Here is a 15,955-nt window from a genome sequence, read left to right as displayed (position 1 = left end):
CTACTCATTTGGAGTAGTGAAATGGAGTAACACAGACCTAGAAGCACTCAATACATTTACACGATCACAATGCCACAAATATAGAATACATCATATACATTCAGCAACAGAAAGATTCACATTAAGCAGAAAGGAAGAAGGAAGGGGATTTATCGACATAAAAAACCTACATTATGGACAGGTAGACAATTTAAGAAATTTCTTTCAAGAACGAGCAGAAACTAGCAAAATACACAAGGCAATCACTCATATAAATACATCGGCTACACCACTGCAATTTCATAACCACTTCTACAACCCTTTAGATCACATAACATCAACAGATACGAAGAAAGTAAATTGGAAAAAGAAAACACTTCATGGCAAGCACCCGTATCATCTAACACAGCCACACATTGATCAAGACGCATCCAACACATGGCTAAGAAAAGGCAATATATACAGTGAGACAGAAGGATTCATGATTGCAATACAGGATCAAACAATAAACACCAGGTATTACAGCAAGCATATTATTGAAGATCCCAATACCACAACGGATAAATGCAGACTTTGTAAACAACAAATAGAAACAGTAGATCACATCACAAGTGGATGTACAATACTAGCAAATACAGAATACCCCAGAAGACATGACAATGTCACAAAAATAATACATCAACAGCTTGCCTTACAACATAAACTTTTAAAACAACACGTTCCTACATACAAGTATACACCACAAAATGTACTGGAGAATGATGAATACAAATTATACTGGAACAGAACCATTATAACAAATAAAACAACGCCACATAACAAACCTGACATCATACTCACCAATAAAAAGAAGAAATTAACACAACTAATCGAAATATCCATACCCAATACAACAAATATACAAAAGAAAACAGGAGAAAAAATTGAAAAATACATCCAACTGGCTGAGGAAGTCAAAGACATGTGGCATCAGGATAAAGTTGACATCATACCAATTATACTATCAACTACACGAGTCATACCACACAATATCCACCAGTACATCAATGCAATACAGCTACATCCAAATATATATATACAACTACAGAAATCCGTAATTATTGATACATGTTCAATTACCCGAAAGTTCCTAAATGCAATATAACACATACCGTACAGTTAAAAGGAAGTGACGCTTGATCAAGGTCCGCGTCACTCCATTTTTAACCGGACTTAACGTCTGAGAAAGTGAAGGAAATAATAATAATAATAATAATAATAATCGTTTCAGAAACAGCACTATTAACAGTGCAGAGATGACCACTGTGGGAACTTCCAAGTAAAATGGTATATCATCCTGATTTCTAATCACCAAAAGTTACTTCCTTGCCAATATAGCGGAAAAATAACTTCCTCACTTGCCACGTGGTTTTGTCAGCATTGTGGGCGACACACGGTTACTTCTGTGAAATTTAAGGGAACCAGGATAGTGGAATATCTTCACAGGTTCACTTCCAGCTTTTATGGAAAATCGCATTCAACTCTGCCAAGCTCTGACGTCGTCCAAGACACCAGGCAAGCAGGCATTTGACTGACATGAACATATTGATATCCTGGTTCAAAGTGTCTCTCCTAACTGCCTCTCAGGCCATATTTATATATGGCCACAGTGGACCACCAAAGGGAACATCTGCTATCAGTCGTCCTAGGGACAGGGTCAGAATCTAAAAGGCCCATTTCTCGGACACGTATTAATTAATAATAATTGTTTAACAATTTGTAATCTTCTCAATTTGTATATAAATAGAATTAAGTTTGGTTTAGTTATTAAAATGTTTTAGCTGGCTACAATTTTTTAAAGCGGAATCGACAGTAGAACATGACCTCTGAACTGCCTTTTTAAGATTCCTTGTTCTCATAGTTATTTATGAACTGTCCCGAAACTTGCTATAGCTGTATTACTGCACTATTGCAATCGCGTACTGTAAGTACAACTTTCTATTACAAATACAAATGATAATCAATTATGAGTAAGGACTTCATTTCAAATTTGGTTTTTAGTAAATAATTTGAAAACCAAAAGAGGTAACATATTGGTGCTACATATAGAAGAAGTTTACATCTTACTGAGGATGTTTCTAAGTCTAGTATTTAGAGCCTTTAATTTTTCATAAAAACCCAAATAACTTTTGATTGTGATGTACATGATGTGCATTTGTATATTATGACCAGTTTTTAGCTCTCTAGTTCTATTATTTAGTGCCACTATTTTTTCTTAAGGTCATATATTTTGCCTGACATATGAAGGGCTTATTTCAATAGTATAATTGAATATTTCTGGTATCTCAACTGCAGATTTTTCAGCGCTCATTTAATTTTAGGACTCTGCATCTCAGAATGAACAAAAATGTACTTGTACGACTATTGAAATAAGCCCTTCATATTCATTTGATCATTCTGAGACCTTAAAATGTTAAAAATAATATACTTAAGCCTACACTGATCAAGTTTGGAGCATTTATTTTAGATTTAATGTCACAATTATATTATGGTGTAATCCTTTGTATGTTAAGCACAGATGTTATGATGATGTGACATTGGTAGTAGTGAATTGGAGTAAACCCCTGCACACTAGCTTTCCCCTATGCCTCTTATAACGATACAGCACTTGTTTAGCCTCAAGTTAGCAGCAGTAGGATATTAGGTGCAAACTCGTTATGGTTTTACCATATGCCAATATGAGATGGAAGAGCTATTCAAGATTTTTGCAGAATTAAAATCTTACTTTAATAATAAATTGGATACTACTTATGCAAATATTGAAACTGGAGGTATTAAGTTAAACCCAGAGGCAGATGTACATTCTACATGTTTTTAAAGATATTTTATAAGTCCCTGCTTAAGTGTTGTGATGAATCCAAAAAACTGATTTTTCCCTGAGTTATTTGGAAGAGGATGATGCTAAATGAGGTACTGGTCATTCGAAGAATTCCCTTCTTGGAATGATTTTCAGGAAATGTTTAAGAAGTACTGGTTGTCCAGCACACAGGAAAAGTTAATGCTAGAGTTATTTGGCCCAAAATATTATAGTAATAGTTGGCATCCTGGTAGTTATAAGAAATACAGAATGTCCCAAAATAATGTATACATTCTTTGAAACTGAACATCTCTTTAATGAAAGGGGTTAGAAATACAATTTTAGTGGTACTAGGTGCCTCATGGCCCGACTTAAGATGGTAAATGTTCAAAGTGGTGTCTGTCCATCGCAATACACTATCGACAAAGACTTACAACTGAGCGACATGCCAATGTTATTGTTTCCAATGGAATAGCAGCACAGACTTGTTTAATTTGCTCTCTAAGGTCATCCAGTGTGTGTGGTCTCACAGTGTAAACTGTATTCTTGAGAGTACCCCAAAGAAAGAAGTCTAGAGGAGTTAAATCTGGAGATTGAGTGGGATACTCCACACTCCATCTTCGTCCTATCCATCTGGTACGGAATGTATGATTGAGAAATGTCTTCACATCCAGGTGAAAGTGAGGTGGCGCCCCATCCTGTTGAAAGTAATAATCTTCCATTCCAGACACAACGCTAAGACCAGGAGTTATCATTTACAACATTTCCAAGTACGAGTCACCCGTGACAGTGTTGTTGAAGAAGTACAGCCTGATTAACACTCTAGAAGACAGACCACACCAGACTGTTACTCCTAGTAGATTAACATGCCTTTGCTCAGTTACATATGGATTCTCCCTGGCCCAGTACACGCAATTATGGTTGTTAATTGCTCCATCAAGTTCAAACGTCGCATCATCTGACCAAATAATTCGATCTTGGAAACATTGCTCTTCTTCACATCTGTTAATGTGCCACTCACAAAATTCGCTTCGCCTATCAGGATCATCCTCGTTAAGAGCATGGAGAAGTCTTGGAATGTAAGGCTTAAAGTTCTGAGATGGCAAAATTGTATGACCCCTGCTTCTGCAGATCCCAGTCCCATGAGAGCATTGCCTCACATATTTCTTCGGGGATCGTGTGTATGCCTGGATTACTGCATCAAAACCCTCGTTGTCTGTTGAACTTCTCTTTCGTCCGCTATTTCTCTTCTTCTCATTCTGCACTGTTTCTTCGATTTCAAACTTATCTCTGATTATTAGAATTGTTACTCTTGTTGGTGGTGGTATTCCAAATTCAGCTCTCCAATGTCTCCAATTTTTCCCGAGGACATGCAGCTTTACTGTATGATTAAATGATGATGGCGTCCTCTTGGGTAAAATATACCGGAGGTAAAATAGTCCCCCATTCAGATCTCCAGGTGGGGACTACTCAAGAGGATGTCGTTATCAGGAGAAAGAAAACTGGCGTTCTACGGATCGGAGCGTGGAATGTCAGATCCCTTAATCGGGCAGGTAGGTTAGAAAATTTAAAAAGGGAAATGGATAGGTTAAAGTTAGATATAGTGGGAATTAGTGAAGTTCGGTGGCAGGAGGAACAAGACTTTTGGTCAGGTGATTACAGGGTTATAAATGCAAAATCAAATAGGGGTAATGCAGGAGTAGGTTTAATAATGAATAAAAAAATAGGAATGCGGATTAGCTACTACAAACAGCATAGTGAACGCATTATTGTCGCCAAGATAGACACAAAGCCCATGCCTACTACAGTAGTACAAGTTTATACGCCAACTAGCTCTGCAGATGATGAAGAAATAGATGAAACGTATGACGAGATAAAAGAAATTATTCAGGTAGTGAAGGGATACGAAAATTTAATAGTCATGGGTGACTGGAACTCGTCAGTAGGAAAAGGGAGAGAAGGAAACATAGTAGGTGAATATGGATTGGGGGGAAGAAATGAAAGAGGAAGCCGCCTTGTAGAATTTTGCACAGAGCATGACTTAATCATAGCCAACACTTGGTTCAAGAACCATATAAGAAGGTTGCATACCTGGAAGAATCACGGAGATACTAAAAGGTATCAGATAGATTATATAATGGTAAGACAGAGATTTAGGAACCTGGTTTTAAATTGTAAGACATTTCCAGGGGCAGATGTGGATTCTGACCACAATCTATTGGTTATGAACTGCAGATTGAAACTGAAGAAACTGCAAAAAGGTGGGAATTTAAGGAGATGGGACCTGGATAAACTGAAAGAACCAGAGGTTGTACAGAGTTTCAGAGCATAAGGGAACAATTGACAGGAATGGGGGAAAGAAATACAGTAGAAGAAGAATGGGTAGCTCTGAGGGATGAAGTAGTGAAGGCAGCAGACGATCAAGTAGGTAAAAAGACGAGGGCTAATAGAAATCCTTGGGTAACAGAAGAAATATTGAATTTAATTGATGAAAGGAGAAAATATAAAAATGCAGTAAATCAAGCAGGCAAAAAGGAATACAAACGTCTCAAAAATGAGATCGACAGGAAGTGCAAAATGGCTAAGCAGGGATGGCTAGAGGACAAATGTAAGAATGTAGAGGCTTGTCTCACTAGGGGTAAGATAGATACTGCCTACAGGAAAATTCAAGAGACCTTTGGAGAGAAGAGAACCACTTGTATGAATATCAAGAGCTCAGATGTCAACCCAGTTCTAAGTAAAGAAGGGAAGGCAGAAAAGTGGAAGGAGTATATAGAGGGTTTATACAAGGGCGATGTACTTGAGGACAATACTATGGAAATGGAAGAGGATGTACATGATGATGAAATGGGAGATATGATTTTGCGTGAAGAGTTTGACAGAGCACTGAAAGACCTGAGTCGAAACAAGGACCCCGGTGTAGACAACATTCCATTAGAACTACTGACAACCTTGGGAGAGCCAGTCCTGACAAAACTCTACCATCTGGTGAGCAAGATGTATGAGACAGGCAAAATACCCTCAGACTTCAAGAAGAATATAATAATTCCAATCCCAAAGAAAGCAGGTGTTGACAGATGTGAAAATTACCGAACTATCAGTTTAATAAGTCACAGCTGCAAAATACTAATGCGAATTCTTTACAGACGAATGGAAAAACTGGTAGAAGCAGACCTCGGGGAAGATCAGTTTGGATTCCGTAGAAACGTTGGAACACACGAGGCAATACTAACCTTACGACTTATCTTAGAAGAAAGATTAAGAAAAGGAAAACCTACATTTCTAGCATTTGTAGACTTAGAGAAGGCTTTTGACAATGTTAACGGGAATACTCTCTTTCAAATTCTGAAGGTGGCAGGGGTCAAATACAGGGAGCGAAGGGCTATTTACAATTTGTACAGAAACCAGATGGCAGTTATAAGAGTCGAGGGGCATGAAAGGGAAGCAGTGGTTGGGAAAGGAGTGAGACAGGGTTGTAGCCTCTCCCCAATGTTATTCAATCTGTATATTGAGCAAGCAGTAAAGGAAACAAAAGAAAAATTCGGGGAAGGTATTAAAATTCATGGAGAAGAAGTAAAAACTTTGAGGTTCGCCGATGACATTGTAATTCTGTCAGAGACAGCAAAGGACTTGGAAGAGCAGTTGAACGGAATGGACAGTGTCTTGAAAGGAGGATATAAGATGAACATCAACAAAAGCAAAACGAGGATAATGGAATGTAGTCAAATTAAATCGGGTGATGCTGAGGGAATTAGATTAGGAAATAAGACACTTAAAGTAGTAAAGGAGTTTTGCTATTTGGGGAGTAAAATAACTGATGATGGTCAAAGTAGAGAGGATATAAAATGTAGACTGGCAATGGCAAGGAAATCGTTTCTGAAGAAGAGAAATTTGTTAACGTCGAGTATAGATTTAAGTGTCAGGAAGTCATTTCTGAAAGTATTTGTATGGAGTATAGCCATGTATGGAAGTGAGACATGGACAATATCTAGTTTGGACAAGAAGAGAATAGAAGCTTTCGAAATGTGGTGCTACAGAAGAATGCTAAAGATAAGGTGGGTAGATCACGTAACTAATGAGGAGGTATTGAATAAGATTGGGGAGAAGAGAAGTTTGTGGCACAACTTGACTAGAAGAAGGGATCGGTTGGTAGGACATGTTTTGAGGCATGAAGGGATCACAAATTTAGCATTGGAGGGCAGTGTGGAGGGTAAAAATCGTAGAGGGAGACCAAGAGATGAATACGTTAAGCAGATTCAGAAGGATGTAGGTTGCAGTAGGTACTGGGAGATGAAGAAGCTTGCACAGGATAGAGTAGCATGGAGAGCTGCATCAAACCAGTCTCAGGACTGAAGACCACAACAACAACAACAACATGTCAGCATACGACACTCACATTCTCTGTTTTCCAGTAACACTATAGCATCCATTTCCTTTGTTCAAACGATAACGCCATGTTCACTGACAATCCTGAAACAGAAGAAATCATTGTTATGTTTTTCACCGCCTTCTTAATTATTACCCATAAAAATTGTACTTCTGTCTCCTGTAATTAACGATATTCTCTGTTTCAAAGAGCGTATACATTATTTTGGGACACCCTGTATATTGAGTGGTAGCTAAAAAGCTCAAAATACGTGGACAATCCTATAGAGGACAGCCTGTAACTAAAGTGTTGGTGCAGAGGATACCTTACTATGTCAAGAAAGATATATAATATTTTAGCAGATGACGGCAAACTGTTTATTGACATTTATCAAAGGTATTGATATACTGAACAAAGAATGAGGAGACTACGCACAAGGTGACAACTGCCAACCAGACAATAATGAAGAGAAAGGTATCCACACACATTTTAATGAAAAAGTAATACGAAGTATTGTGAAGTAAGGATGTGGAATAATAATAGGAGAAATAATCAAGGAAGTAACGAGGCATAGACAATTCATTCTAGTAATGTAAACAACATCATCAGGAACTAGGTTGACACTTAGTGTGGTGGCTGATGTGAAGGTATCTCCAGCAGCTGTCGCTCCCATCAGCCACCGTGCCGAGTGTCAAATTGTTGTGTGAACAGTAATGTAAGTACTAATATGCTGATTGACTGGAGAACACCTTGCAGTTTGTTGTTCACTTTATTGATCAGATGAACACGAGCTCAATGCAACTCACTTTGCTTGTGTTGCACAATAGACAGGGCATCACACAGTTGAGTACCATCAGCTTACAGTCATGTGATGCCTTTTGATACCACTGGAAAGTTGGCGTTGTTTTGCAAACTCACATCACCAGTTTTGTAAAGGGCTCGTCGATACTGTTGTGGAGGCCGAGTTGCCACCGTGTTACGGCAGGCCGAGTTTGAGAGTTTGTGGAATGGCTTCTGGTGCAGTACACCGCTAAGACAATTTGTCCCTGCCACTATTACACAACTGTGCCCCAGGGTCAGGTGACAGGATAGGTGAATGAAGGTTCAACAACACTCCAACAAATTAGCAACAAAGTCACACAAATGAGTTAAAAAGGTTTACTTGTCTTTGTGACTTGTTGAATGATTAAGTCTGCAATACTGCATGTAATATAAGACAAAAGAGGCCCTCAATGGCTAAGTGCAAATGATTGAAGGTAAACTTCACAGTACATAGCAAATGAAATTTTTACAAGAACTGTCTGTTCACTTTTAAGAGTACACTAAATGACGTTCCCTGTCCAAGTCAGCCCTGGACGATGATCTATAAACAAGTGGGCGAGAGCTGCTCTTCTATCGTCCGAGCGGGCTTCTTTCCGTTGTCGTCTGGTCATTGGCGGACGGTAATCGGTCAGCAATTGGCTGAGGCGAGGTCGATATCTTTACCCTCAGCGCCATGGAAGTAAGAATAAGGGGAGATGGCGCTACGTATCCCAGCCGTACTACGTTTTGAAGCCATGGGGGCGTGGCTCACTGCCATGACACTCTGACCAAAACATTGTCAGTGTGCTATAGCGCTGCGTGTATTACAGTCGCTAATTGCACCATATACGCATGTAACGTCATCAGATTGGTTGTTTCAAAGTTTTTGTTTAAAATAAAATCTCGTAAAGGCGAAATTCCGCATTTCTTCTGATTAAAAATAGTTTTTAATGTAATATTACGAACAGCTAGCCTTCAATGTAAACGATACAATGTTGTTAATTCAGTAATAAACGTGTATCACAAACTAAATAATAGAAACTGAAAACTAAGTTAGCTATACCCTCCCTCCAAAGACCCATAAATACATCTTGTTTGTAATACATGCTGGGACATTTCAGTTACGTTACACTACTGGGAAACACTCTTCATTACCACCAATATTTACTGAAATGAGGTACATAGAATGGCAAATCTACACAGTGTCCTGTTTAGGACAGTTAATGTAGTGTTAGCTTTTAATTTGGTACATCATGAAGACAAAGTGAGTTACTCAACACTTTGATTATCGACGATACGTACGTATTATACTGAAATGTGAACTTGAAAACTAAGAATTTAATTCTTTGAATTAACATACCTTTTGCAAATGTTTTGGGTGTGTAGGGAAAACTGATGGTACAGCATTTTCTCGGAGCCTTACTGTTGAAACGGAAGTTCGGTCTATGTCCTCTTCTCGGAAATGCTGAGAACATATAGTGCTCCATTTCGACGCACACCAATTCTTCCTCCTCACGGCATTCTCCCACAGAGCTTTCCGACTTTCATTTTTAGGAAATCTACAGGAGAAAAACACGCTATAGTACAAGTATCGATGTAGCACACGTTCATTCACAATGAAGTTGTAAAATCACACTTAACGAGACAACTTACACATGAAATGTTATTCCCTTCGATTTCGCATCACAATCAGAAAGATTCGTACATCCGAACACCACACAAGTCACCATAATAGCGCAAAATCCTTCCAAAAGTGAGCGACAAGCCTATGCACACAAGTTTACAGCAGCAATGTTTTGGTCGGATTGAGATGACTACCCTCGGCTTCACATAACTTCACAGCTGTGACATCACGGCGTCTCCCTCTATTCTTACCTCCATGCTCAGCGCCGACAGTGGCGCAGGTGGAACTTGCGCAAGTGGAGAGTCTCTATGGCACTGGCACCAGCTCGCATCTTTGCATCTGTGTCTTGTTCGGATGACACAGTGCGTTGATGTATGTCAAGTTTAGAGACAACGTATCTGTAAAGAACTCTTTGGCAGTTCTGATAGCACTTTATTAATCACTATCAGGCTCAGAAAAGATCGTCTTGTTTTGGTGTAATAGGTACAGTAATACTTAACAACATTAACCCAAGAACCTCATTGTGTAAGTACAAGCTGAGGGGGAAATGGAGGGAAGCTCCCTGTTCTTTAATTTTTGTACTCTTAGTGGAGCTTTCACATAGATTTTCTTGCTAGAGGAGATCGGTTGGCTCACATCAGTGCAATTTAATTTCACCTCTTCTACAGCTCTGTACAATGCGTGTGCAAGGCAAGTGATGTGTGCCACACTGGGATAGAGACTCTGAAGTCTGTAGGCTGCTACAGCCATGTATGAAGCACCATTTATTGGTCTCTATTCACACCAACAGTGACAGTAGCTTCATTGAGTTGTCAAACGCAAAGGCAGTTGTCGAGCTGTTTATTCTGCTGAGAGCTTCACACCCTTAGGAGAAACATTTCTCCAGGTCCGTCAACTTTAAGGACACCAACAAAAGTATTTACAATTTAACCCCTATCCAAATTGGTGATTTCCGATAGACGCCCTAATCTCTTGGTCAACAACTTTAGTTCGTATTTTGTCGAGCACTTCCTCGTAGCACACAGATAAATAGTCGTTTCTCAGCGTAGCTTCATCTGGAACTGGATTTATTTTGTACTTCAAGAACTGTCTGAAGCGGGGATTCTTCAGCTTCTCCAATAGGACATTGCAAGACACCACCATCTTAAACAAGTTCTTGCACCTCTGAAGATGGACATGTCTACTCAAATAACAGCGTTCGTCTGCTGTCCTTCTCAGCACTTATCTTCGTGCAGCTACTGTGTTTGGAGGTGTTGCAGTGTTTTTACACGTTAAAGCCATTTCCCCCATTAACCTTAACTTCATATAGTTTATAAAATAATATTTCCTTGTCATTGCTGAAGAATTTCTCCCCTGGTTTCGTCGAATAGGACTAAGTTTGTATTCAAACTGAATGGGGCGACTACTTGTGCTATGTTTATTGCACCAGAAGCCACCCTTGTTGGCTTCGAGAATGTTTTGTAGACTCTGTGCAACAATCTTTATATCAGTGAACGGACTACATAATGTGTTACACTGCTTGTCTACTATAAACCCGATAAATAAATCTTTGTAGTAATTGTGTTTAATTGTGACAACATTACCTCAAACATTGTCATGTGAGTAAAATTTTCGTGTTTATATTCTTGTGTACTTCAAAAAAAACGACAAACATTTGGATTTCTGGAAAAAAATTTGGTCGAAATATGATTCATTATGGAAAAAGTTGTCCGAAATTTGACCTATTACTAAGAAAGATATAAACATAATTTTTGCTACATTAAAGCTTTGTGGATGAATTGCTGTAAAATTCACCCTAAAGTTCAGGAAAAAGATTTGACACTAAGATCCATGCCAAACTAATAATAGAATAGTAGGCCCTCATTCAGAGAAGACAGTAATCCTCACATGGTTGAGACCTATTCTTGAGTAGTTGTTTAAAGAAGGAAAAGTAACAGCTAAGGGAGAACATTGTAAACCAATAGTAGTGAGTGACATTTTTGGAAATAAAGTTGATGTTCACCTATATTCTGTGCATAAAATATCATTAATCTTACACCATGGCTAGCGCTAATGAGGAAGAAATATTGTTGCCTCCTAGTACCAGTAATGGGAGTGTGTGTTACCGGAACCCCCTGTAATAAAGGGAAGCAAATTAAAAAAGAAACATGACTACCAGTTACGATTAAAAAGTGGAACTTCCATCAAACATTGTTGCTAGTGCCATAGATCCTGTTAGGATAAGATTGGTTACTTGATAATTATTATCGATTGGATTTCAACCAGAAAATATTTGTGTGGAAAATAGGTAAAAAGGTAGCTAGCATAGCTTTCCAAAGTAATCCATTGAAATCTAAGCAAGGCCCATCATCAGAGGAGCATATTCATTTAGTTGTGTTTACTGATATTATTGCAACAGATGAAAATAAACAAGAAAAAGAAGGGAAGTATTAAATCAAGAGGAGTTGGCATTAAATTGATAGCAAGAGAATCACCTGTAGTGCCAGAAGAACAGAAATCTTAATTAGAAGGTATTCTGTTAACACATAAAGATGTGGTCACAGATAACTTGGGACTAATGAAGGAATACTTCTGTAAGTTTAAAGTAAAAGATGACACAGTTTTTTTCCTTTTGCAAGTCGTGTCCACTACCAATAAACCTTCGAATTGCAGTGAGAGATGAAATATGAAAGGAGATAGACAGCAACATAACTCAATGTATTTTTAGGGTCTGTTGTGGGTACTTAAGAGACTTGTGGTAGGTGTTCATTTAGTTTTAGATTCATGATCACTCCATAAACACAAAGAGACAGAAAGGGTTAGAACCCTGAGTACAGAAGTGATGTTATCTAACTTTGATGAAGCAGAATTTCATATTTCCATAGATTTCATGGAAGGATACTGGCAGGTAGCATTACATGACCACTCAAGGCCATACACAGCCTTCTTATTTGAAAGAAAATCTTTTCAGTTTAAAGTAAATGCCATGGAAGTATTACAATTCGCCTTGGGTTGTGAGCTGTACCAAGGAGAATGGAATCCAGGAGAAGGTGATCACAGAACAACAGCTTTCATTAGTTGAAGTCTTGGCAAGCATGACTGAATTACTCCATTACCGAATTGGACATTCCTGTGTCAGCTTTCATTCCTGCTCAATATTTATTAGGGAGGGAATTAGTGCAAGAATTAATAATGTATGTCAATGATTTATTAATAGTCTACAAGACTTGGGAAGACTGTTGACAATTATTGATATATATTTTGAGGTGACTGGAAGAAAAAGGGTTACTAATAAAAGTTTCTAAAACATACTTTTGGTGACAAGAGTTGACTTTTTGGGACACAGTGTGAGAATAATGGGAATACAACTATGTCCAGAAAGAATGCAAGTTATAAGAGACTGTCCAGAGACTAGAAATATTAAGCATCTATGATCACTTAGATTTGGCTGGATTCTATAGGAGCTTTGTAAGAGGCTAGGCTATGAAAGATGCTCATTTATCGAACTTATTGAAATAGAAAACTATCTGGAACTGTGATGAAAGTACAAAAGAAGACTTTAGCAATATTAAGCAAGCTAAAGCAAAAGCATGGAAATAAGACAAGTCACTATTTCGCACTGACTATGAACTTCACTACATAATAGATGAGAATAAATATTTTATGAGTAATATCTAGATAAGTATGCATGAGAAGATAGCATTTACTATTAAGGAATTACTCATTACTCACAGAAGTCACCATAATTTACCACAGCCCACATTTAAAAAGAACAAGAGATCAGAAGAGACATCAGAACTGAATAGATTCTCTCTTACATGCATAGCCATCACCACATAGAGAGATGGTAATAAATGGCAAGAATATCCAGATTACATTCTAAGTCCAAAAAGGCTACTCTGTAAAAGGAACAACATATATTTTGTCAAGGACAACCTTGTTCTGTAAGTTCTAAGCTTTTCGATCTCTGATAGTGGCAGGAGCTGAAGTGGTGTAATAAATGAAGAAAATTTTAATATCGGTCTAGACGACTTTACTCAAAATAATGTTTCTTGCTCATGCTGAGTTGAACAAAGAGTAGTATATTTAAGAGACAGTAGTATATTTAAGAGGAAGCTCAGTAATGAGGTATGGGTTCAAAATACAATAGAATTAAGGTAACTAAAGTTATAAGAGGGAAGACGAGAAAGTAGCAGTTTAGTGGGAGTGATGTAATAATGAACAGGCTATGATACGCGTATATACATGAATTATATTATGAATAGTGCAGGTGGGATAAAGGGAGTATTACTTAAGTTTAAATGGAGGAAAAATGGAGGCATATATATAGGGCCAATATAGCTATAAAATTTGAATGGTCTTTATGAAGGATTTTTCTGTAGGAGGAGGAGTATTTATGGGTTTCTGCAGAAGTAGGATACTATTAGCTTTGAGGATTACTATAAAGTTGCAAAATACAGGAACGAACCTGAGTTTTGTGGTCTAATTCTTATACTCATTTCAGAAATGGATAACTAGGACAGAATTGTCTTAACTTTGTGTGCTGCTCTTAACACAGAAAGTAGGAAGTTAACAAGTTCACTACACTAGTTGTTCTCAACATTTATTACATTTGATTGTTTGAAATTGACAGATTAATATATAAACTCCGAAAAGCTCGAAGTGTCTATGGAAAACTATAATTTGCTGTCAGAACTGAATGGATACATCCAACGACTTGGGATGTTTGCATGTTTCACAACTATTCCTTAGAATTTTTTGTACTTTTCTCATGGTTAGCAGTACCTTTGTTTGCTAGGAGCTTTTTACGAGGGGAATTTTTACTTATTTTCGATGGTTAAATCACATGATTTAGTTTATACACATTTTTAGGGAATGTTAGCTTAACTTAGAATAAGTAGGTTAACTGCCTGCTTACCTTATCCTACTTGAAGGATGTGTAGAGGAAATAAGAAATGAGGCTCCTAAGCCTATGTTTCCTCACAAGTTTAGTTGGTAATCCAGATGAAGATACAACTATGATCAATTCATAATAGGAATTAATAATTACTCCATGTCCAGTCAGCATGATTAGGCTACGAATACTCCCTGTGTCTGAATAGACCATTGATAATTAAAACAGAGGTACAGCTGGTTTACCAGCCACCATTGTGGCTGGTCCACATACATAGAGAAATAGAGACAATGAAAAAATAATATATGGTCATAACATTTTAAGACTATAACTTACTTCAAGAATTCAAATTCCTATTGAAGAATGGTTACTTTGCACCAGTGTTTATCCGACCTCAAGCAAAGTATTTGAGATCAGATACATTGAAATGATAAATTTTTACTGAGTCTTTGTAAGTAATCCACAAGTAATCATTAAGTAACGTTAGGGCTATGTCATGAGTAAAGATGTTTTGAAATGGAATTATATGAAATATTACTTAGTTCAAATACCATAAGTAAAGGGTTTTTATTTTACAAAGTTTTAACAATTTTTGTTTCTGAAGACAAATGTACAATCTGAACTAGCAGTATTATTTATTTCTCTACGTCCTGTGGTTGTGATGACATCATTTACATACACAAAAAGGTGACATACAGTATAACATACCACTTGGGTAAGGCAATGTGTTGCACAATGTCTACCAGGCCGACAAATGATGAGTATCATAGTGAGCATACCGGTTTTTTATAAGTTTGTTGTTCTAGAATAGCATGTTGTTTGGAAGTTTATGACTGTCTGTGCATGTACATGGGTAAGGATGGGCGCCACATGTCTGGAAGGTGGAATGACGGCAGCTGCTTTACTATACTTTTGTGGTACTTGCTGGTTCGGCTGTTTATTCCATCGGAGATGTGACTTGCCATGAAACTGCATACTCTGTGACAATATGAATTATTGCATGCAGAGAAAAAAACAAAACAAACATTTTTTATACGTCAAAATGGATTAAGATAACTTTCATTAAGGTTAAGCAGAATGCATGTAACATTACAGCTCATATTTGAAAACAAACCTTTATGAAGTGTTTTTGCATCATATATGAATGGTCAGTACAATTGTACTTCCAAAGAAATGCTATTTCCTAATTAGCAGAAAGTTACTAATTTGAGAAAAATATACAGCTTACAGCACCAGAAAAGTTACAGTGAAGAGAAATCCATATTAACAAATAATTACACAGACCAACAATGGAAAACTTTTTGGTGAAAATACCTTATTCTTTTTATTGTTAGGGTGGGAAATCTAAATATGATACTTCAAAAACTGTATCACCCACCATTTCTTCACACTTTACAGTTAAATTTATTAAAGTAAGTGATTTTTTAAAGAATTTAACAGCTTTTGTATAGTTAAAATAATTTAAAATGAGGTGTA

General features: G+C 37.4%; 1 protein-coding gene across 4 annotated transcripts in view; it reads right to left on the bottom strand.

Annotated features, from left to right (window-relative positions):
• Positions 1–15,955, bottom strand: part of LOC126440339 (molybdenum cofactor biosynthesis protein 1-like) — a 356,199-nt gene that overhangs the window by 333,711 nt on the left and 6,533 nt on the right. Inside the window, exons 1-2 of one of the 4 annotated variants that reach the window (XM_050090628.1) lie at positions 9,636–13,611; positions 9,343–9,541 (exon numbers count right to left, since the gene is read on the bottom strand). In XM_050090628.1, coding sequence (XP_049946585.1) covers positions 9,343–9,541; positions 9,636–9,712 — 276 coding nt within the window. In that variant the 5' untranslated portion in view covers positions 9,713–13,611. Of the gene's footprint in view, positions 1–9,342; positions 9,542–9,635; positions 13,612–15,955 lie in introns of those variants that run through there. The other 3 variants (XM_050090626.1, XM_050090629.1, XM_050090627.1) reach the window with 3 other exon arrangements.

Source organism: Schistocerca serialis, unplaced genomic scaffold (genome assembly GCF_023864345.2).
Source record: "Schistocerca serialis cubense isolate TAMUIC-IGC-003099 unplaced genomic scaffold, iqSchSeri2.2 HiC_scaffold_1362, whole genome shotgun sequence".
NCBI lineage: Eukaryota > Metazoa > Arthropoda > Insecta > Orthoptera > Acrididae > Schistocerca > Schistocerca serialis.
Note: the sequence above shows the minus strand (reverse complement) of the source record. Positions and strands in the feature narration are given on the sequence as shown.